At 38.2% G+C, this 24,402-nt stretch overlaps 1 protein-coding gene across 2 annotated transcripts in view; it reads right to left on the bottom strand.

Annotated features, from left to right (window-relative positions):
* Ttc27 (tetratricopeptide repeat domain 27) overlaps positions 1 to 24,402 on the bottom strand; it is a 134,179-nt gene that overhangs the window by 13,481 nt on the left and 96,296 nt on the right. For both annotated transcript variants that reach the window (XM_070025340.1, XM_070025341.1), the window contains 3 exons: positions 24,006 to 24,104; positions 21,905 to 21,957; positions 17,932 to 18,097 (listed from right to left, as the gene is read on the bottom strand). In XM_070025340.1, coding sequence (XP_069881441.1) covers positions 17,932 to 18,097; positions 21,905 to 21,957; positions 24,006 to 24,104 — 318 coding nt within the window. The remainder of the gene's footprint in view (positions 1 to 17,931; positions 18,098 to 21,904; positions 21,958 to 24,005; positions 24,105 to 24,402) is intronic.

Raw genomic sequence — 24,402 nt, 5'->3', positions numbered from 1 at the left:
TACAAGGCTTATTAACTGTATCTAGGACTGCGGCCAGTACAAGGATGACAGGAGAGATCTTAATTTCAAACAAGGAGTTTACAAAGACAGAGAACTACATATGAAAAACAAGCAATTATTAACATTATGAAAAACAAAGAGGGAAAAACAAAAATAAATCTGGGCATGACAGCACACACCTGGAATTCTAGTCCTCTGCAGGCTGAGGCAGGAGAATAAGGAGTTTGAGGTCAGCCTGGGCTGCGAAGTGAGACTCTTCACACACACACACACACACACACACACACACACACACACACACACACACACACACACACACACACACACTCACACACACACACACTCACACACACTCACACACACACAAAACAAAAACCTCCCACTAACCACAGTATTCTATAATACTGACTTTGATTATCATAATGAGAACAGAGAATATTCCTGTAAAGAAATCTTTAATGTAAATATATTAGGAAGATAAGAAAGAGAAGGAGTAAAAGTGCTGGCATAAGAGTGCTAAGTTATCATTATGATAAGCCAACAGGCAATGCCTAATTCTGGCTTTAAAAAAACACAAATGGTACATAGCTATTAATATAAATTTGCAAGTGTACAACCAGCAAGAGAGAACAATTTCTTTACACTGGAGAGAAGGTTCTTGAGTAGAGAGGAGATCACTATATTTTGTAATTACTTTTCATTACTGTTCAGCTTATAAAACCACATACCTATGTTGTTCTAATAAAATAAAAACAAAAACAGAGAAAAGCTAAAACAAGTACATACAAAGATCAGAAAAAAGGAAACAAAAATGATGGCGTCTACTGTCATTATTTTTCAATAAAACTAATTCAAAAATTTGTTTATGCAATTAAAAAACTCTATGAACTGCAGAAAAAATAAATTTATGCAAATATATAAACTAATGAAGCTAAAATGCAATTTTATAAAGTGGTTTCAATGGTAACATAGTTATTTTAAAAGCTATTAGAGTAATTTTATAATTTACTAGCTAAAGCATCATTTTCATAATCAATTCTGACTATCCAGGCTAACTACAAAAAGCAACAAATTACAAAATATACCTAACTTTGCTTAACTAGACATTCATAGCTTAAAAGGAACAAGAACGTTATAATAAAATTTCCTTGGTTAAATGAATCATTGAGTACCATTCCCCTGGGGCAGTTTACAAATAAATCAGCATTCTTCTTTTTTTATTTAAAACATGTAAAAGTCTTTAATCCTCTAGTATGAGTATATTATCATAATTATTTAAGCCATCAGCAACTAGCCAAAAGTAGCCATTTTTTTAATATTACACACAGTGATTGTAGAGTAGAATATTTAAAGTTAAGATTATGGAGGAAGAATAATTCTTAGGAAGGTAGGAACAATAGGAACGGATTGCTCAAATGAAATAATAAGGGCAAAGAATTTTAAACCTAAAATATTAAATGTGTGTCATCTATTGAACATCAAGTATACAGGAACAGCTAAATCTGGAACAAATGGAACCACCAGATAATGTAGTACACCATGAGCATGGGAAATCTGATGATTATATATACTTTTATATACATGCACATATATACATATACACATACATATATGCCATTGACTTTCAACATTTCATTGTTTTTTGCTAAATATTGTTTCAACCAAAAAGACATATTTTTGTTTTGTGAGTTTTTAGTTGAAAACTTCTCCAAGACATTAAAAATAACACAAAATAAAAAGAGAAAATAAAATTCCCAATGGTACATTGGCTAAGTATAAGCCTATTAACATTAGACTGAATTTCTTTCTAATCTTTTGCTATGCATAAATTTTGCTATGCAACTAATTTTATCTTGCCTTTTCCCCTTTATTAGTATATATTAATTGTATAAAATAATGTATTTCATGAATACAAAACTGTGAATATATCAAGTCATTGAATTTTGTGCTTTAAATAATGTATTTCATTATAGCATTTTCATACATGTTTCTAATGTAATTTAGTCATATTTACTTCTATTACTCTTATTTGTCTTCCCTTCCCACCTTTTTCAGTTACAGAAATTTTCATATATGCATTTTTCATATACTTTTTAAATATATTTCTTAAAGAGCCAAAATATTTTATTGGGCAGAGTGCTCATGCCTGTAATCCTAGCTATTCAGGAGGTTGAGATCTGAGGATAGAAGTTTGAAGCCAGCCAAGGGAGGGAAATCTGTGAGGCTCTTATCTGCAATTAACCACCAAAAAAGCCAGAAGTGGCGCTGAGAAATAGCATTGAGTAAAGAAGCTCAGGGACAGAATCCAGGTCCTGAGTTCAAGCCCAGGACCAACACACACACACAAACACACACACACACACACACACACACACACACGCACGCACACACACACACACACACACACACACACACACACACACTTACTTCAACTTGGTGCGCGCTCACACACACACACACACACACACACACACACTTACTTCAACTTGGTGCAGAGACCAAAGCCTACTTCATAATCCCTCTGGAGTGGGCTATGCTGCTCCTGTTAGTTGTGTTTGTTAGTAATCGTGGAATAAAGGGTAAGTCAGTGTGCTTAACGATTTAATTTCTGTACCTAAAGATTTTTCTCACACTAAAGACTTCCCTAGGCTATAATTCTGGAATGAAGAAAATAAACATCTGAAGACTCTGGAGGTGCTAGTAACTTTCTAGGAGGGTAAGTCAAATGAGCATCAGGAGCACACAAAAACGCACCACTTTACTGCATGTTCCCAGCACTGCAGCTATTATCTTAACAAGTAAGTTTATTACAGATTACTGCTTTCAGTCTTCTTTTTGTGGTACTGGGGTTGAACATGGGCATCACGCTTGCCAGGTCTACCACTGTGCCACGTCCTAGCCCTTCTTTATTTAATCTTTGAAATTTTATTCCATAAAAGGTAGGTGCAGCTATTATTCTGAACTACGTTTCTTTCATTATTAGTGAAGTTAAGCCTTTCCATTTCCTTAAACATTTCCAAGTGTTTGTGGACTAAATATATTTCCTTTCTAAGAAATTTAATTTTTTTCCTTAATATATACTGAACTGATTTTTCCCAATGTGAAAAGCTGTACTGTTCATATAAACTAACACATGTTGCTAGCTCTTTCTTCTGATTCCCAGCCCAGCCCATATACTGCTTGAAAGAGAAAGTTTGCCAGGTGATGGGGGATCAGGCAGGAAGAAAGCAAGTGCCAGGCCCAGCCTGGGCTACATGGTGAGACCCAGAATTAACTCACTCTCGAACCCCCAAAACAGAAAAAAATTGAAGGAGCACCCCCAATGAGACAGAAGCTGGCTGGCTACCGACAGGGTGGAAGGTGCTAGGTGCCCACGCTTACACAGGACATGTGACTCTTTATGCCACTTGTCACCAATGTGAAAAGAGCAAATCAGGGACTATGTGAGCACATCAGAGCAGAGCACCTGGCTAGGGTGGGGAGCAGGAAGCAGAGGCTCGGGGGCCTGGCTGACCCCCAGGGACCCCTTCCTCCTCTTCTCTCATGTGCCTAGGTGAGCTGGTGCTGAGCGTTTGGCCATGGGAAGGAAAGCTTCCTTTCACAGGGAAGGTGTAACTGAGAGCTGAGCACCCAACTCAGGAGAGCTTGAGTTAGATACTGGCCTTCGGTCTCTCCCTGCAAGTACATATTATAGTACAACTGCCAATGTCCCAAGAGATGTTCACATCTACAGGGGAGAAAAGACACATCTGGAAGAAAAAGCACCCATCATAAAACATGAACTGAACAGACTGTGTGGAAAAGAATTCAAGAGAAACCGGGCGCTGGTGGCTCAAGCCCGTCATCCTAGCTACTTAGGAGGCTGAGATCTGAGGACCGTGGTTCAAAGCCAGCCTAGGCAGGAAAGTCCATGAGACTCTTATCGCCAATAAACCACTAGAAAACCAGAAGTGGCGCTGTGGCTCAAGCAGTAGAGCGCTTACCTTGAGCTGAAGAGTGCAGGGACAGGGCCCAAGCCCAGAGTTCAAGCCCCACAACCGACCAAAAAAAAAAAAAAAAAGAATTCAAGGGGCAGGTTCAGAAAAAAAATGTTTACATCTCACAATACATGTATGCCCTCAGGAAGGTAAGAACCATATGAATGAACAAGATCCCTTGGGTAGCACTGTACATATGAGGAAGAAAAACTGTGAGGACTCAGCTCGGCTGTCTCACGGAGAAAGATGAAGTAAAGTTTGAAGGAGACTGGAAGCAGCAGTTGGTGGGGGCAGTAAGTATGAGATCCTGCCAGGCATGGTGGCTCATACCTGTAATAGTAGCTACTCAGGAGGCTGAGATCAGAGGACAGAAGTTCGATGCCAGCCTGGACAGGAAAGTCTGTGAGATTCTGATCTCCAATTAACCACCAAAAAGCCAGAAGTGGAGCTGTGGCTCAAGTGGCAGAGCACCAGCAAGAGCACACGGCCCTGATTTCAAGCTCGAGTACCAGCACACACCAAAAGAGTAGGAGGTCCTAGAAGCCACACGAAGACAGTGTTCAAGAGGAAATCGAGATCAGTGAGGCTTAAGAAGGGTGACAGGTTGAGTGAGCCATAGTCACCACTCAGACCTTGCCGAGGGCACTTTCCATGGACTGTAGGCTGTAAGCCTACAAGCATGGGCTCCCACACCAGTGGGAGGAACCTGCTTGCCTTGAAGATCAGCAGGAAAGGGGCTGGAAACTGACAGCAAGGGGGATATTTGCTTGCTTCTGGGGCCTAATTATTTATACAGACTTGGAAAACACTTAATAATTGTCAAAACCAAGGATAACAGATAAATGCATGCAGTGATATTTTTCCATTTGTAACAAATTATACAGGTAAATTTTACTCTAGAGTGATTAGAAGGAAAGGCCCCACTGCCTTCTTGTCTGAAAATGTTGCCTCATAATCTACTACTCTTGGAGCCTGTGCACCCTTTGTGAATCTAAATGATGATTTTGAACCCTTTTCTAAGAATAGGTACATATTCACACACACAAATTTCTTTTCTTGGCATTTCAGGTGATTTTCCAAGAGAAATTTCAGTTTATCCAATCATGGTCTGAGATTCTAGTCTTTTATCAATATCGCATGTAACTTAGTAAAAATCTCTCTCAGACACCAAGTCTGTGGTAATTTGTTATAGCGAGCAGTCCTCAGAAACCAATACATAGCACATACATAGAAAGACCAAAACATGTGACACACTGAAGCAAATTCTTCCCAGGGCACTCAGTGGCTCTTACTTCTTCTCGACTTCAGTGCAGGAACTAATAAACAGTCACTGTCACAGCCTGTGTCTTCTAAGGTTGATGATTCCCCCTTCTCCCCCCCACACATACACCAGTACCTTATTCGTCATTTCACCCACACTTCCCCATGTATAAAAAGGTATAAATATCAAATCTCTTGATCTTTTGTTTAATGAAGTATTGCTTTTATGTCATAATAAAACATGAACCTTCCCCAATCTCACAAATATGGTCACCATATTTTCTTTCTTTTTTTTTTTTTTTTGGTCTGTCGTGGGGCTTGAACTCTGGGCCTGGGCGTTGTCCCTCAGCTCTTCAGCTCAAGGCAAGCGCTCTACCACTTGAGCTACAGCGCCACTTCCTGGTCACAATATTTTCTTAATACTTTCATCAGTTTTATTTTTTCAATGACAACTCGAACCAGATAGGAGCTGCATTTAAAGAGCTCTCGGCACTGCCCTCTGCCCCAAGCCTTTTCACAACAGTCCTGGGTGCCAGATAGTCATCTTCTCCCCATTCTAGGAAACTGAGGCACGAAGTCGTGCTCAAGGCCACACAGCACATCCAAGATGTCCAACCCAGACTGCATTTCTTACCCCATTGTTCTGCTTCTCAAGAAATTCCAGTTTAAATATTTTACTCATCTGACTTAGTTTGGTTTTAAGAGTGAGATGGAACTAAAACTTTGGGTCCTAAATGTTCAGCCAACCAATCTATACTTATTGACCATTCTATTTTTATACCATAGCTGTAAAATGCCATCATGATAGTGTACTACACTCGCAAACCTACTTGAATCTGTTCCTGAATTCTCTCTACACACTCCATTTCACCCCTGTAGCAGATGTTAGCTTTTTATATAATAAGGATATTGTTAGCTTTAGCCTTTCCTATTTGATACAAATATTTTGTCACATATTTTTTTAGTGTGGTCATAAAAATTCCTTCCAGTTTTCTTCTACTGCTTCAGAGTTCAAGAACTCTGGTAAGCATTTACTTCTATTTCTAATTTTACTATGAGATTAAAAAAAAACAAATATTTGGCATATATTTAGTCCATTTGGAGTTCGAGTAGCATAAAATAATCTAAATAAAACTGTAAGCTTGGGTGCTTAGCATTTTCCCAACCTTTTATTGTAGTGAAATGCATGTAGCACATCATTTACTATCTTAATCACTGTTACCAGTCCAGTAGTGTTAAATATATTGATAATACTGTGTCACCATCGCCATTGCCATGCCTCTTTGCATACTGTAAAACTGACTCTCTACCCACTACGCACTAACTCCCCATTCCTCTTCTCCTCAACTCAACATCATTCTTTTCTGAGTCTCTGCTTTTGACTTCTAGTTAGCTCTTTAAGTGGAACCATACAGGGCTGGGAAGGTGGCTTAGTGGTAGAGTGCTTACCTAGCATGCATGAAGCCCTGGGTTCAATTCCTCATTACCACATAAAAAAGCGGGAAGTGGCTCTGTGCCTCAAGTGGTAGAGTACTAGCCTTGAGCAAAAGGAGCTCAGGGACTGTGCCCAAGGCCCAGAGTTCGAGCCCCAAGACTGGCAAAAAAGAAAAAAAATTTCGTAAGTGGAATCATACAGACTAATCTTTGTGTCGTGCCTGTTTCACAGTATAATGTCAAGGTTCATCCATGTTGCAGCATGCCAGAACTTCCTTTGTAAGGCTGGAACATTCCATTGCAGGGATATACCACATTTTGCTTATCCGTTCATCTACCAATGAACCATCCAGCCTGGACTGCTCCCCTGCTTAACTTACTGTGAGTAATGCTGCCATGGACATGGATGTATCTGTTTTGAGCTGCTGCTTTAAATTCTTCTAGTATTTTCCCAGAGCTTCTTTTTTCAGCTATTTGAGGAGTCACCGTATCACTTTCCATAGTGGCTATATCATTTTATAGTCCCACTAACATATACAAGGGTTCCAGTGTTTTCTCCACATACTTGCCAATACTTGTAATTTTCTGGTTGCTTTGCTGTTGTTAGCTTTCTTAATAAACAGTAATGCTGATGGATATGAGGTATATCTCATAGTTTTCATTTTCATTTCCCTAATGATTGGTGACATTGAGCATCTTTTCATTTGCTTATTGTTTTACTTTGGAGAAATATCTGATCAAGTCCTTTGCCCATTTTTTAACTAGTTCAGTTTTTGGGGTTTTTTGATGCCAGTTCTGGGGCTTGAACTCAGGGCCTGGCCACTGTCCTTGGGCTTTTGTGTTCAAGGCTAGTGCTCTATCACTTGAGCCACAGTTCCAGTTCCTGCTTTTTGGTATTTAATTAGAGATAAGAGTCTCCTGGACTTTCCTGCTTGGGCAGGCCTGGAGAAAAAATCCTCAGATCTCAACCTCCTGAGTAGCTAAGATTACAGGTGTGAAACACAGGTGCCCAGTTGGTTTGATTTTTTTTTTGGGGGGGGGAGTTGGGCCTTAAGGAATTGTCTATGCAACCTAGATATTAATCCCTTATCAGATATGACTTGTAAATACTCTCTCCCCCTTTATTTTGATTTGCCTGTTTATTGTTGATAGTATGTTTTGATGCACAAAAATTTTAATTTTGGGAAAATCTAGTTTGTCTGTATTTTCTTTTTTTGCCTGTATGGTTGATACCATAGAAAGAAATTGCTATGAAATCTGATATTATCAAGTCTTTGCCCTATAGTTTCTTCTAAGCTTCTAAGTGTTCTATAATTTTAGCTCTGACATTTGAGTCTTTGACCCATTTGAAGCTAATTTTTTTTTTTCGGTCGTAGTGCCTGAACTCTGGACCTGGGCACTGTCCCTCAGCACTTCAGCTCAAGGCTAGAGCTCTACCACTTGAGCCATAGCACCACTTCTGGCTTTTTCTGCTTATGTGGTACTGAGGAATCGAAACCAGAGCCTCATGCACGCAAGGCAAGCATTCTACCACTGAGCCACCTTCCCAGCCACTCGGAGCTAAAGTTATATAAGGTGTTAGGTAAGGGTTTCCCTTAATTTTTTTGCCTGTGGACACCAGCACAACTTGTTGAAACGATTTCCTTTGCCCAATGAATGGTTTTGGCCCTTAGAATCATTTGATCATATATGCAAGGGTTTATTCTTGGGTTCTCTATCTAATCTACCACACGTGTGTCTATGCTAGCATCACTGTATTGATTACTATAACTTTCTAGTAGGCTTTGAAATCAAGAAAGTTAAGTTGTTCAGCTTAGTTCTTATTTTTCAAGATTGTTTTGACTACCTAAAATTCTTTGAGATTCCACATGAACTTAAAGAGTTTTCTATTTCTGCAAAAACGGCATTGGGGTTTTGATAGAGGTGGCACCAAATTCTGTAGCTCACTTGTAAAATACTGGTAACATAATAATGTTAAGCCTTCAATCCATGAGCATGGAATATTTGCATTTACCTGTATCATCTTTAATTTCTCTCAGCAGTGTCCTGCAGTTGTCACTGTACAGGCCTTTTACTTCCTTGGTTACCATCTGATGCTATTGTAAATAGAAATGTTTTCAAAACTTCCTTTTTGGTTATTGTGAGTGTATAGAAATACAACTTAACTTTTTATGTGTTGACTTTGTATTCTGCTACCCTGCAGAATTCAGTTATTTTGTCTACCAGCTATTTGTGGATTTTTTTATTTTATGCATGTAAGATCATAATATTGCCAAACAGTTAATTTTAGTTCTTCTCTTTCAATTTTTTCCCATTTACTTGTTTTTCTTGACCAAATGCTCTTGCTAGACCTTCTAGTATAGTGTTAAATAATGAATGAAGGCATCCTTAATGTTAAGAAAAAAGCTTTCAGTCTTTTATCACTGATAATTACAGTCACTGTGGGTTTGCTTCAAATGCTGCTCTTATTATGTTAAGGTAGTTTCCTTTTGTTCCTAGTTCATTGGATGTTTTTATTAGGAAGAGTTACTGCGTTTTCTGCTTCAACTGAGATGATCATGTGTGGGGTTTTTACTTCATTTTGTTAATGTGGTGTATTATGTTAATTCTCATATGTTGAACTATCCTCATACTGCAAATATAAATGTCACTTGGATATAGTGTGTAATACTTCCAATAAGCTGCCAAATCAGATTTGTTAATGTTTTGTTAAGGGCTTTTATACCAATGCTCATTAAGGGATTTGAGTATATAGTTTTCTTTCCTTTAGTATCTTTGGCTTTGATATCAAGTTTTTTTTTTAATGTTTGGTCGAATTCACCAATAAAGCCATTGGATCCAGCCTTTCTTTTGTTGGGATAATTATAGTTACTCATTCGATCTCCTTTCTAATTATAAACCTATTCCTATTTTCCTCTTGTGTCTTTTTAGGTTTTGAGTTTCTATGACTTTGTCCATATGACCTAGGTTATCTGATTTATTGGTACACAACTGCTCATAGAACGCTTTTACAATTCTATTTATTTCTGAAGAACAATAATAATGTCCCCATTTTCATTTCTTATTTTAGTAATGTGAATGTTACTTCATCTATCTAATGATTGTCAATTGTATTTCAAAGAACCAACTCTCAGTTTCACTGATTTTCCCTATTGTTTTTCTATTCTCTTTTTCACGTATCCCTGCTCTAATCTTTATTATTTTCCTTCTACTAATTTTGGGTTTAATTTGTTCTTCTTTTTCTAGTTCTTTAAACTGTAAGTTCATTGAAAATCTTTCCTGTGATTTTTTTTTCTTTTGGTGGGAAGAGCTTGTTAGTCAGTACTAGGGTTTGAAATTCAGAACCTTACACCAGGTAAGCAAGTGATCTGCCACTTGAGCCAGGACCCCCAGCCCTATTGTGCTTTGTGTGTTTTTGTACTGGTCATGGAGCATGAACTCAGGGCCTAGACATTGTAGTTAATTGGACATTAGAGACTTAGGGACTTTCCTGCCAGGACTGGCTTCAACCTGCAATACTGAGATCTCAGCCTCCTAAGTAGCAAAGATACAGGCATGGGCCACCAGCACCTGGCAATTTTTGTTATTTTTTAAATAGGGTTTCCCTACTTGTCACTGCTGGCCTGGACCGTGATTTTTCTATTTATGATTCCTGTATAGCTAGCATGACAGATGAGAGCTAGTGTGACCAACTTTTTATTAGTTGAGATGAGGGGTCTTGCAAACTTTTGTCTCAGGGTTGCTCTAACTGCAATCCTCTAGGTCTCAAGTCTACAGAGTGAGTGGTTAGGACTTTTCAGGCATGGGCTGCTTATATCCACCTTCCCTGAGCATTACTTGCAGAATATATTTGTGGCTACAAATTTCTTTGGCTTTTCTTTACCTAAGAATATGTTAATGTCTCAGTGTCTCAAAGTGCTGTTGTTTTTTGTTTTTTGTTTTTTTGCCAAATACAGCATTGTATTTTGTGAGGCTTTAGCACAATATGAGCCTATTGCTTTATGGCTTCCAGAGTTTCTGATGAGAAATCTGCTGGTAATTTTATTGAGGATCCCTTGTATGTGACAAGTAGGAAATTTTGTCTTAATTAGTATACAAGTCCCCATAGTCCCTTATACCCTACTCAAACCAATAACATGCCACCAAGTCCAGGTAACAACTCCTTACCCACATTCTAATTTATTTTTTTTTTCTTTTTTTTTTTTTTAATTGTATTTTATTTTATTTGAGAACATACTGTACAGAGGGGCAACAATTACATGGGCAGGATAATGCATACATTTCTTACCAAGCATTGCAGCCTCCTCCTTTGTTTACCCTTCACTTCCCTTCCCCGTCTCCCCCCTCCCCCCACCCAATTTTACCCCCCTCCCCCCACCCAATTATACCCCCCTCCCCCCCCACACCGAAATTGTAAAGCTGGTTCCACATTCTAATTTATTTAGGTGAAATAGAACCTTTGTTTTATTCTTTTATTTCTCATCTTTATCACAGATTGTGCTTAGAGAATTCAGCAAGTAGAGAATGACTATGAAGAACCAACACTGAAACAATTGCATGAAAGGAAAAAAAAACATTTGAATACTTACCTTAGGGTTCACTCCCCTAACAACTTATCTGACCTTTTCTGCTTGACTCAGACATATATACTAGTTATTACAAATAAGGGAAACCATGGGACCTATGTTTCTTTGGGCCTAACTTACTTCACTTAATATAATTTTTTTCTGTTATGTCAAAAAACGAACTTTGGTGGGGGATTGGGGGAGAGGATCGGGTGGGGAGGAGTATGGGAAGGGATGGGAAGGGGAAACAAAGAGGAGGCAACAATGCTTGATAAAAAATGTACCCGTTATCTTGCCCATGAAATTGTAACTCCTCTGTATGGTATTCTCACAAAAAAAAAGAACCAACACTGACCCTTGAAGAGTTAAGGGCCTCTCATCTAAAGAAGCAGCAAGTCTAACATAAAAGCTGAAAAATCTCCACAAAGGGAAAAGCATACTAACACTAACCTTACAGTGCTTAGTTAAATCTCATCAAACTTTGGCTGAATGCTCAAAGCTGTGGCCCTCACATCCTGGAGGTCCTCATAGCAGGAAGGATAGGGTTGCCCTGGGTCCAGTCACAAAAACTTCCAGGAGGGCTCCAGGCCAGGAAAAAAGTAACTTTCCACCTCCCCTGCTTAGAGCTCTCTAAGTAAATTGCTGTTTCCTTGTCTGATAACCCTTACCCTCAGCTTCCTCAAACCTCAGTTGAGAGAGAGAGAAGGGGAAAGAGAGAAGAGAGAGAGAGATTAGTATTTTTCCTTCAGAAAAACAAGTCCAATCAACTAACCAATCAATCAAACAAACAAAAATCCTTTTACAGTTTGGAAAGGGCTTTAGATTAAATAAGCCTTCTCCTGATCCCAAAGAACATACCACATGGAGATACAGACAGAGACCACTACCAAATATACATGAATACATATGAATATGTAACAATCAAGATACACAAAGCTAACATTTAAGATCTGTGTACCTAGCTAGGTGCTGGTGGTTACACCTGTAATCCTATTTAGAAAGCTGAGATCTGAGGATCATGGTTCAAAGCCAGCCTGTGCAGGAAAGTCTATGAGACTCTTTTTTTTTTTTTTTAATTTTAACAGCTTAATTTTGAAATGTTAGACTCAGAATAGTCTGCAAAATAGTACAGAAAGTACTTGAGTGTATTTTAGACAACTTTCCCAGAGGATAATTAATACAACTATAATGCATTTATCAAAACCAGAAAATTGATACTGGAATAGTATTTTTAAAACTGCATACATTATTCATACCAAATCATTTTATAACTAAGAAATTAGCATTAGGGTGACATTGACCTTGTTGAAAAAGAAATGTACTCTACCTGACTTATGTAACTATAACCCGTCAGTAGATTATAATAACAATAAAAATTACCTTTATAATTAAAAAAAATTAGACTCTTCCCTGAGGAATTACACATGGCTATATATATGTGAAGAAGATCTGTCTAGAAGCAGATTCATGGCAGTATTTCTAATAGTAGAAACCTGCAACACTGAACAAGTACTTAAGGTTCATGAACACGAGACATACAAAAGTAGACATGAATATCCAGAAGAGCTTCACAGAAAGCATTCCTAGGTTTTACTAGCTAAAATTAGGACACAGAGGAAAAAAAGATTAATGATAATACAGAAGTAAATATGCTCATGCTCTTGCTACCAAAAAAAGTAATTTTTTTCTAATTTAATTCCTGTCTGTATTAAAATGAGAATGAAATCATACATTCACATATGCCCACAAGAGAACAAATATAATCACAATAATCCACATCTATAAAGAAGTAGAAAAGGAATAAAAGGAATTTTAAAGCGAATTAAAATAGAATGGGGTCAGATTGTGTCAAAGGTAAGAATATCAGAGATTTTTGCAGACAACTGTTGCCAAACACATAGAGTCAAATTAAGTAAAAATTCTTCACTCAAGATAAAAATATCCCCAGCACTGTATCACTTGTCCTGGTGCACGCAGACTAGCTGTCACAAAGCATGATGACAGACAATGTGCTGGGAAGCTGGGTATGCCCGAGTCTCCTGATCCATGGGGACCGTGTATCAGTGACCATCTAATCTCTTGGCCCGACTTGCCAGAGGCTCTATCATGCCTTCTGGACAAGGCCTTCAGGATTCTGACACAGGGCTGGTGATCTCATCACACTATTCCTAAATCTAAGTACCCAAGAGTTCTCTGTTAAGGTGCTACAGAGATCAGCTTACCTAAGCAAGTCAGTGGTTATCTATTGGTTATGTTCTCAGTAACAGTTTCCTAATAAGTCCAGATGTGAAAACTGAGCTGACAACTCTAACATCTAACATCTGTGAAGTATGCTGTGCTTCTCAAAGTGTGCGTTTTCATGCAATATGCCCAAGAAGAGGACTGTTCTTGGTCTTGGGTGCACAGAATAGGGCTACAGAAAGGAATCAAGTATCCAATTGTCATCATTCATTGATTTGCCCTATCTAACTTCCACAAACTCACATTGCAAATACATCTAAATGTTCATACTCATCCAGACACAGACTGCTTACACCTGTAATTCTAGCTACTCAGGAGGCTGAGATCCGCCTCAGGCAGATCTTGCCAGATCCTGCCAGCTCAGGCAGGAATGTCTATGAAATTCTTATCTCCAATTAACTAAAAAAGAAGAAAAGCCTAAAGTGGAGCTGTAGCTCAAGGGTATAGTGCCAGCCTTATATGAAAATGCTGAGACAGTGTCCAGGCCCTGAGTTCAAGCCCCAGTACCAGCACATAAATACATACATACATACATACATACATACATACATACATATACATAAATGTTCACACTCAGATCTGAGATCCTATTATGAAAAGAAAAGAATATCTCATTCTGAAACTGTGAAACAAAGGAAGGATGACAGGAAAAAGAAATTAAAGTATTAGCTGGCTACGAGTTTAAATAATTCTAATAGTTTTATATAGCAAACAAATTTTATTTAGTCAGGTACAAAATTAGAAAACTTTTAATGGGAAACAGAATGATTTGGCTGTAATTTTAAAATACCCTGTGATTACAGGAGTAAGGAGCTAGGAATAAATATGACTACTAAAATATGTTTGAAATAGCCCTTTAAGATAATGGCTAAATCAAGGCAACTCAAATTCTGTTTTGGTGGGGTTTTTGTTTTGTTTTGTTTTGTTTTGTTTTTGGTCCCCTTTACTGAAAAAAATGCTCTAAGACATTACCATGCATTTTGGGTCCTTTCAATCATCCTTGGGGAAGACGCCTGAAATATTTCTAGGCAAGTGTTCTTATCATTCAAATGCATTTAGTTTGGTATATAATATGTCAAATTGATAACTGAAAGTATTATATTTAGGATCAAATAACTTCTCAGCTTTTTTTTTTTTTTTTGCCAGTCCTGGAACTTGAACTCAAGGCCTGGGCACAGTCCCTCAGCTTCTTTTGCACAAGGCTAGCATTCTACCACTTGAGCCACAGCACCACTTCCGGGTTTTTCTGCTTATGTGGCAAGGAGGAATCAAACGCAGGGCTTCATGTATGCTAGGCAAGCATGCTACCACTAAGTCACATTCCCAGCCCCTCTCAGCATATTTTTGCCAGTGTTGCCTCCGCTGATACCACTATTACTATCAATAAAATTATTCCAAATGTTACAGCTCCCCATACATTAGCAGATATTCAAATACAATGCCTAAACATTAGCAAGAAATTCTTTCATTCTGAGAGAGAATGAGACTCCTAAGCTGGGAATAGGGTGAGAAAAGGGAAATTTTAATTTCCCTAATACCTGTTCAGCTATGGAAATTACAAAGGAAAGGAACAATCCAGAAAATCTATTTTTTTTTTTTTTTGGTCGGTCCTGGGGCTTGAACTCTGGGCCTGGGCGCTGTCCCTCAGCTCTTCAGCTCAAGGCAAATGCTCTAGCGCTTGAGTTACAGTGCCACCTCCTAGACAATCTATTTTATTCTAGGTGAACATCCTCCTTTTGCTTGAACTCAGGGCCTGGGCACTGTCCTGAGCTTCTTTTGCTCTCTACCACTTGCTCTTTAGCACTCTGCCACTTGAGCCACAGTGCCATTTCCAGCCTTTTCTGTTTATGTGGTACAGAGGAATTGAATCCAGGGTTTCATGCATGCTAGGCAACCACTCTACCACTAAGCCACATTCCCAGTTCTCTAGGTCAGCATCTTTAGGAAAGTGATTATTTCACATGTTTATATTTGCCTCTAAGGCATAGTTAGCAAGAAGATTTGGCATATTTGAGGCATTTATGGTAACTAAAAGTAGCATCACCTTGGTAATTTCATAACTATGATGTGGAAGAAACACCTTTATGAAATAAACTGTAAATAGTTATTGTGCATGATACCATTAGTGCCCTTAAGATATGGAATTAATAGGCAGGGAGATATACATCATATAAGCTACAGCTTATTAGCAGTATAAGTCTATCCCACATCACTGTGGTGGAAATTAACTGAGCTAACACATACAAAGGGCTTACCACAGTATTGGACACAGAGCAGCCCTCAGTAGCTGTGAGTTACTATTACTTCACTGTGTCCACTGAGACTTGCTTTCTGTGCCTTGGGAAGCAGAGAACATGACATAGAGAAGACAGGAAAGCCCCTTCCTCCAATGCATTACGCTGTAACCCACACAAGTCCATCTCTTGCAGGGGGGACAGGGGCCTAGACTAGCCATCTGGGATCTTAAAATAGAACTAATTCCTATTCAAGACACACATGAAAGGATGATCAGAATTTTTCATGATCCAAAAAGCCAATCTTGGGTGTCAATTGTTATTCTCAGTGAATACAAAGGAATTCTGCGGTCTAAAATACAGATTTAAAGAGGAAACTCCATTGACACCACAAAGAGCAGATGAATTAGAACTCAAAGAGCAGATTCGTGACATCTGAGTTAAGGAAGCCAATTCCAAGACTATGAAGGAAGAGATAGGATAGCCAAGGAGCCAGCAGTAAAACCAACCAGGGTGACAAGTAAACCCAGAGTTTCCCATCAGGAAGGAGGGAGTTTTAGACTTCCTTCTCATTTGACCTACACACTTACTTAGCCCAGCCAGAAGAATTCCATGGGAACAAAGTACCTTCTTCCTCTGATAGTTTGTGGCTCTAAAGAGTGCCATAACTGAGCATATAATGATGTCTAAATGAGGAAAAAACATAATGGATTTCAAGTACAAACATGGAATATAATGCCAAAGTAAATAATTCACATTCTCCCTGAGATTATTAGGAATAAGTTTCAGAAAGCTTTCTTAGTAAAGAAAGCTCTTAAATATAACAGCTGACATACACAAAAGATAAGTAGTATTCTCAGTGAGTGTACTAGGATCTGTTTTGAGCCTCCAGATGTCCTGGGCCAAGGGGCAAAGAGTAGAGGAGAAAGAATATGTAGCCGTATGAACAGGACAAATACTAGATTTCTAGGGGCTATGCACACTGATCTGCTAGAGCACCTATCTCTTGTAAGATGCAAAACTCTGTCCTGTCTCCATTTACATTTCCTTCCTTCCTTCCTTCCTTCCTTCTTTCCTTCCTTCCTTCCTTCCTTCCTGCCTGCCTGCCTGCCTTCCTTCCTTCTTTCCTTCCTTCCTTCAGATGGGGGAATCAAACCCAAAACCTCATAGTACTGGACAAGAACTCTACCACTGAGCCATACTCCCAGATTCTATTTACCTTTTAAGCCATCTATACATAGTGAAATCCCTTCCTTCTACAATGGGTGCTCAATAAGTAATATTACAAAGAAAGCAAAAGACAAGGAAGAAGAACGGAAGAATAATTGAAAAAGTTAATGTAGCTCCCCCAAGTGAGTTGTACTTGAAGTTACATGTCTTTCCAGGGAATTGCATAGAACCCAACCTTAAGGATGGCTTGGTCAATTATATAGCTGTCCTTGCAAGATGGTAGGGCTAGGGCTCTAAGACAGGGCTGAAATAAGCTGAATTTTAGAGCAACTTGGACAGATAACGGAGGTATGACAATGGAAGTATTATTATCACGTTTATTTATTTCCGTTTTCTTGCAATTCCAAATACATCATTTTAAATAACATTGTGATGATCACAAATGTTGAAGTATTCAATTTTTCTAGCCCTCTGACTTCATAACCTATATACTCCCACCATGCCCTATGTTTGTACGCTGTCTTTGGTCATGAAAATACAAAAGGTCTTGCTTAACCTGTTAACAAACACAGCAGCTGCAAATGTCCTATAATTTTTGAAAACATAATGTCATTTCTCTGGAAAGAGGAGCACCTCTTAAACATTGACCAGAAAATGTTATCCATCCTTTATGTTGTTCATGCAATAAATGCTTGTTAAAAGAGTGAATAAATAAGCATAGAATTTGTTCCAGCTATACGTCATATACTGAGTTACCTGAAGACATAACTTATGCAAAGAACATTCTAGTTAGTTCCTCTAAGCTGACCATATGTTCGTAAACCGTAAGTCCAAGTTTTTATGGCTGGTTTGCAGTGACATTGTTTATGACTGTGTTACCACACTGAAATTGAACCTGTGAATAACAGACCATTTGACTAGAGAAAGTAAGTCTCTCCACAGATGATGTGTTTAACAAGACACATGTAATACTTAAGGAAACAATTTGTATTATATAATCAAGTATTAATATAAAACACAAGCCGAAACAAGAAAACGTGAATATCCTACCTGAACATCTTTGTATTTGTCTCGTAAATCCAACAGCCGGTGATAAGCTTTGATGGCTTCTGAAAATTCCCCGACATCCGTGCTGGTGAGGATGTAGTTCTCCCAGATCTGCCAGTGTTCATAGTTACACTTGAGAGCTTCTTGTAGCGTTCTGAAAGCTTTGACTCTAATGAAGATCAAATTTTTAAAACGAACTTTTTTTAAAAATTAGAATACAACATAGCTAAGTGTTTAGCATGCTAATGTGAACCATCGGTCCATCATCCTTGTCAATAAACAGAACCAGAGGCCCACATAACCCTAACCAGCTCAAACTTTCCTATAAAATCCGACAGACCCTTTAGCATACATAGCATACCTACAGAAATATTCCTTTCCTAACCTATTTATTGGTAACAGGACATTATTTTATAACTAGGGGCCCGTCTCACCATCCCCAGGAGAAGGCCCAAACCCAAAGTAGCCTAGTTAGCATAAGTGCAAACCTGCAAGACAAAAAAATAGGGACATGAAAGTAGTCAAGAGATTATGGGTGAGGTCAAAAACAAAACAAAAAGTTCTTCATACTCTAAACCAAACTACAAAACAAAATTCTACCACCTGTGGGGAAAAGCTACACTAGAAACAACAGTGTACAAAATTACCAAGCAAGACATAAACAAAACTATAACAATCTGTGGCAAGTGTGGGTACATTCCTATAATCCCAGCACTTGGGAGGCTTGAGGAAGGAATATCAGGTCAGCCTGAGCTACACAGTGAGATTCTGTCTCAAAAAGAAAAAAAAGAAAAGAAAAGAAACTATATGGGGCTGGGAAGGTGGCTCAGTGGTAGAGTGCTTGCCTTGCATGCATGAGGCTCTGGGTTCGATTCCTCAGCACCACATAAGCAAAAAGAAAAAAGCCAGAAGTGGCGCTGTGGCTCAAGTGGTAGAGCGCTAGCCTTGAGCTGAAGAGCTGAGGGACAGCACCCAGGCCCAGAGTTCAGGCCCCACTACCATACCCCCCAAAAAAACCACCTATCAAATATTTAAACAAATTTGTTTATAACAAATACTGAAAGAGACAAAAGAAATAATTTACATTTTAAAAGAGTAAGAGCTTGTGAAATAAAACCAGGTAGAAATAAAACCAGGTAGAAATGAAAGATCATGGAGATGTGACTAAGAACCAACTGGACATTTCAGAATTATAAGAAACATCAAAACAAAATAAAATCAACAGGGGACTAAAACTAGGCTGCAGAATGTCAAAGAAAAAACTTGTGAACTAGAAGAGAATATTGAGGAATTTCAGATTAATAAACAGAAGAACAGTGAGGAAACAGAGGAAAGAATGAGATAAGATTCAGATATACATCTGGCAGAAAAAGAGAGTACCCCACCTACTGACCAACCCTAAGTAAAAAACACATAAAAGGATCCCTTCTTAAAAAAAATAAAAGGAGAAGCCGGGTGCCCATGGCTCATCCCTGTAATCCTAATCAGGAGGTTGTAATCTGAGGATCCCAGTTCAAAGATAGCCTAGGCAAAACAGTTTATGAGACTTATCTCCAATTAACCACCAAAAAGCAGGAAGTGATGCTGTAACTCAAGTGGTAGAGCACCAGGTTTGAGTGAAAAATCTAAGACAGAAACAATACCCTGTCCCTGAGTTCAAACCCCAGTACAGGCACACACACACACACACACACACACACACACACACACACACACACACACACACACACACACACACACACACACACACACACACACACACACACACACACACACACACACACACACACACACACACACACACACACACACACACACACACACACACACACACACACACACACACACACACACACACACACACAGAGTAATGTTAATAATCTACTTCTGGTCTTGTATCCTACTTTTATACAGACATGAATGCAGCTGTAGAAAGGAAAGCAAGGGTTAACAAGAGGCCAAGGAACACTATGCAAGAAATGTCCATACAGAATAGCTAAGATTATCGAGCTAGAAGACCAGGTAGAAGACCCTATGGTGCTTTATCTGGGTCACTAGGAAGAAGCACTGAGAGCACTCTACAACTCTGCCAGGCATTTCCCCTGCCACTGCTTACAACCAAAGAAGTCTCTGAGAGGAATGTCTTCTGAAGAAAATGGCAGATCAAACAGCACTTCTCGTAGACTGTCATCCAGGAATGGAGGAAGCATTTCATGACTTCAATGTATTAGATTACAGGGTATTGCCAGAAAATTAAGTAAAAATTTTAAAATATGACCAAATAAAAGTGAAATATAAAGCTGGGCGCCGGTGGCTCATGCCTGTAATCCTAGCTACTCAGGATGCTGAGGTCTGAGGACCACAGTTCAAAGCCAGCCTGGGCAGGAAAGTCCATGAGACTCTTATCCCCAATAAACCACTAGAAAACTGGAAGTGGTTCTGTGGCTCAAGCAGGTAGAGAGCTGGCCTTGAGCTGAAGAACACAGGGACAGCGCCCAGGCCCAGAGTTCAAGCCCCACGATGGACCAAAAAAAAAAAAAAAATGTAAACATCTTAAAAAAAATTTTTTTATTGTAAGAACACTGTACAGAGGGGTTACAGTTACATAAGTAAGATAACAAGTACATTTCCTATCGAGCATTATAACCATCTTTTAATTTATTGAAACTCTGACAATAGCAACTCTTTTCTGTTCCTTTCCCTTCACTTTTCCTAGCCAGTCACAGGCCCATTTGGCCATCCCATCGTGGTTGTCTCCTTTCTATACAGCTTGGCATCTGTCCTTTTTTTTTTTTTCCTTTCTAGAAAGTTCTCTCAAGGCTGGACTGTTACAACAGCTGTCTGCTAACTCATTTCCCAGCTTCCACTTTCCTCTCTAGTCTATGTCATACACTGTTACCAGATAAATCTTCCAAATAGCTTCTTTCTTCATAAAATTACCCCCACCAAAGTCTCTGGCTTCCTATTGCTTGCAGGAAGGATGCTCTCAAGGCGTTAGTGAGTAGGGAAGTGCACCCCAGCTATCTTACCAGCCCACTCTCACCACACAACTCCCACTGCTCTATGGCTGGACTATTCTGCTTCCAACGCCTAAAAGCATTCCATTTCTACCATTCTGTGTTTGCTCACATCATTTCCCTTGTCCAAAAGGCTCTCCTCTGTCCTTCTACTCAACCTTCCAATGGACTCCAGGTCAACAAATCTATCCCCCCTAACACTGTTTCTGGTTTACCTCTGAATCTTCTCTCTCCTGAGATGCTCAGAAGGGTGTGACAAATAAGTGTTCAACTATTATTACAGCCCCCTTTCTATTTGTCCTTCACATTGACCACATGTAGTCTATACTGCGAATCAATTTTTAAAACTGTGGCACATTATTCTACTTCTTCAACCTACATTTCCTAAAAAGACTACTTCCTATTTACTTATAATTTTCAATTATATCTAGTACAAAGCAATCAATTACTAGGAAGTCTATCAATTGAATTAACCAATTAGAGGTATCACTGTAATGAAATTTAGGATGCAAACCTTTAGCAGTAAATATTTTCAGCAGTAATATTTCTTATTTTATACTTATATATACATTATATTTATATAATAAAATTATATTACATATAATACATTATATAGTTATATATTATATTCACATAATTATATAATATATAACAATATATAATTATATGCCATATAATTATATATGATATATGGCAGATAATATATTATATATAATTATATATTAGTTATATATTATATAATTATAATTAAATTATATATAATATATAATTATAATATTTCTTATTTTATTACATATCAAATGTTTTCAAAAATAAACTGTACTTGAAATTCAGAAGCCTCTTCTCCTCAAAGAAAGGAAAAGAAAGAGAAGATACAATGTTTCACTATTTAGAAAATAGTGAAATAGAGAAAAATCTCACTCCTTTATCTTGGAAGTACATTTGTCTGATGCACTTACTTTTGTTTTAATCTGATATAGGAGGTTGATAAATTATTCCAAGCCTCTGCGTTCTGAAATGATAGAGAACCCAGTTAGGAAAAGAATTGCTGAAACTAATCTGATATGTGTTCTTAAAAATGACAATTTTAGTGAAGTATATTTCAAGATAAAAATAAGAAATTAAATTCAACTTACCTTTTGAAACTTATAGAAAGGTCAAAAAAGTAGTCAACCAGTGCTCTAAGTAGCATTGACTTGGAATTTTAATTTTATTTACTAGTTGAAAATTTTACAATATAATTTATATAGTATAGAGAGATTTGTTACAAATCTAAAGCAACAGAACACTGGTCGTCCTATACTAGAGGCTTTGCCATTTTTCCATCAGACAGGAGATTATGAATTCTCCAGTATTCTAAGTATGTTATCAACCAAACATACTTCTCTACCAATTCCTCTACTTAGTGAAAATAATAAAAGATTTAGAGCAGTGTTGTCTCCAGTAAGAACAATATGAATTACATTTTTTCTTTGTTAAACATTTTGTAAACCATGCATAGTTCTTAAACTCCATATATAGGATTTACTTCTTAAGTGGTATTAGACTTCCTCCTTTAGGCACTGACCCAGTCTTCTTGCCACAAGAAAACTACGCATTGGACAATATAGAGCAAGTAACAGGCAGCACAGGTGTCCCATTCCAGAGCGAAGGGAAGAACGAAGGTGTCTCAGTATACACCTAGTCCTCTGCCTTAGAGGCACATTCAGGGCTGCAATACAGGGAGGTTAGAAAGCAAACAATGCACAGGAAATCTTACTGAGATGAAGGCTGAAAATGCAGTTACACTTTTCAGGGCAAAATACTATGGGAGAGAGATATGCTTTGAGAACAGGCTCTAGAAATCTCAGCAAGCATCCTCTAGTCTCCTTGGTGGAATGCTCTACACATGCAAAGTAAAATTTTCTGAGGTCCCAGAAAGAACAACCACAAAAGGGTTGTGAGTTGACTGAGAATTCTGGAGGTGACACAAGTAGATTGGACAAGTTCTGTAGGGAAAAGCTCTTATTTAACACACAGCATTAGATTAAATCCCAGAAAGGTTATACTTTAGAAAAAGGAGAATTCTAAAGCAAGATAATCCACAAGTAAATTAACTGAATGCCAAAATAAAATGCAATCTTCTTTAATAAAAGAAGACAAGAAAATCCAGAAACTCAACAACATAGTATTCATCATGTGGAGGATACAATAAAAAAGAATTAAAAGCCAGGCATGGTGGCATACACCTATAATCCCAGTACCTGAGAGGCAAAGCCAGAGGATTATGAGTTCAAAGCCAGTCTAGACTATACAGTGAGATCTTTTTTCATAAATTTTTTTTTAAAAGCAGGATAATAACTGCATTCATAACACCCTCCCCCTCAGGAAAAGTTAATCGAAATAGAACCAAAAATAAAAGATATTGACTTTAAATCAGGATTATTCTGATTTTTGCCACTGTGTACCTAAGATTATAAGAGTAATGGCCAAAGCCTTTTTTTTTTGGTCGGTTGTGGGGCTTGAACTCTGGGCCTGGGCGCTGTCCCTCAGTTCTTCAGCTCAAGGCTAACCCTCTACCTCTTAAGCGCCACTTCCAGCTTTTTCTGTGTATATGGTGCTGAGGAATTGAACCCAGGGCCTCATGAATGTGAGGCAAGCACTCTACCACTGAACCACCTTCCCAGCCCCCAAAACCTTTTTAAAAAATTTTATTGTTATTATCTTTAAATAGTTGTACAAAGGGATTATAATTCAACACATCTTGATGGATGTCACCTCTTTCACCTCTCAACACCCCAAAAATTTCTGAAATGGTAAAATATACATGACACTTTGCTGTTATTTATCAATATACATTTTTAAGTAAAAGTTACTTTGTCGAGTTATTTTCTAAACCAAATTATAGCTACTGTAATTTAAAAAAAACCCTTATTTCCAAATTTATAAACTTTGTATCTTGAGTGGTATGACCTTCCACCAAATATACTTCCCTCCACCACAGAGGAATTGTGTTCAGACTACCTAACACTTAAGAAATATGGAGGAGCTTAAGTAGGAAAGTCAGCAAGGCAGACTTACATCAGGTTCCAGGGTTACACAGCGCTGAAATGCCTTTGCTGAGCCATCATAGTCTTCCAAGGCCAAGTAAGCACAGCCTAGAGAGAACCATACCCCAAGCTGCAAAGAACAAAATCCAGGTCATTCAAACAGAGACATTCCCAAGACCAACTGCAAAGGATTTGAGATATTCCACCAAACACTAGTACATGAATAAACCTTTGCCTTGCGTGTAAATATAGGGAATTTATCAACAGAAATGGATTTTCTATGTGGTTTTCACTTACAACTCAGAGAGCATGTTCAATGTCATTACACATCTCTTGTTGAGAAAGTTTGTACATCATGTTAACCAAACTCCATAAGAGCAATGTTACATTTTGTTTATAAATCTGGTATTATAAATCTGCATTCACTG

This window comes from Dipodomys merriami, unplaced genomic scaffold (genome assembly GCF_024711535.1).
Source record: "Dipodomys merriami isolate MVZ:Mamm:240054 unplaced genomic scaffold, mDipMer1.0.p SCAF_17, whole genome shotgun sequence".
NCBI classification, from domain to species: Eukaryota; Metazoa; Chordata; class Mammalia; order Rodentia; family Heteromyidae; genus Dipodomys; species Dipodomys merriami.
This window is presented reverse-complemented; position numbering and strand designations above follow the sequence as displayed.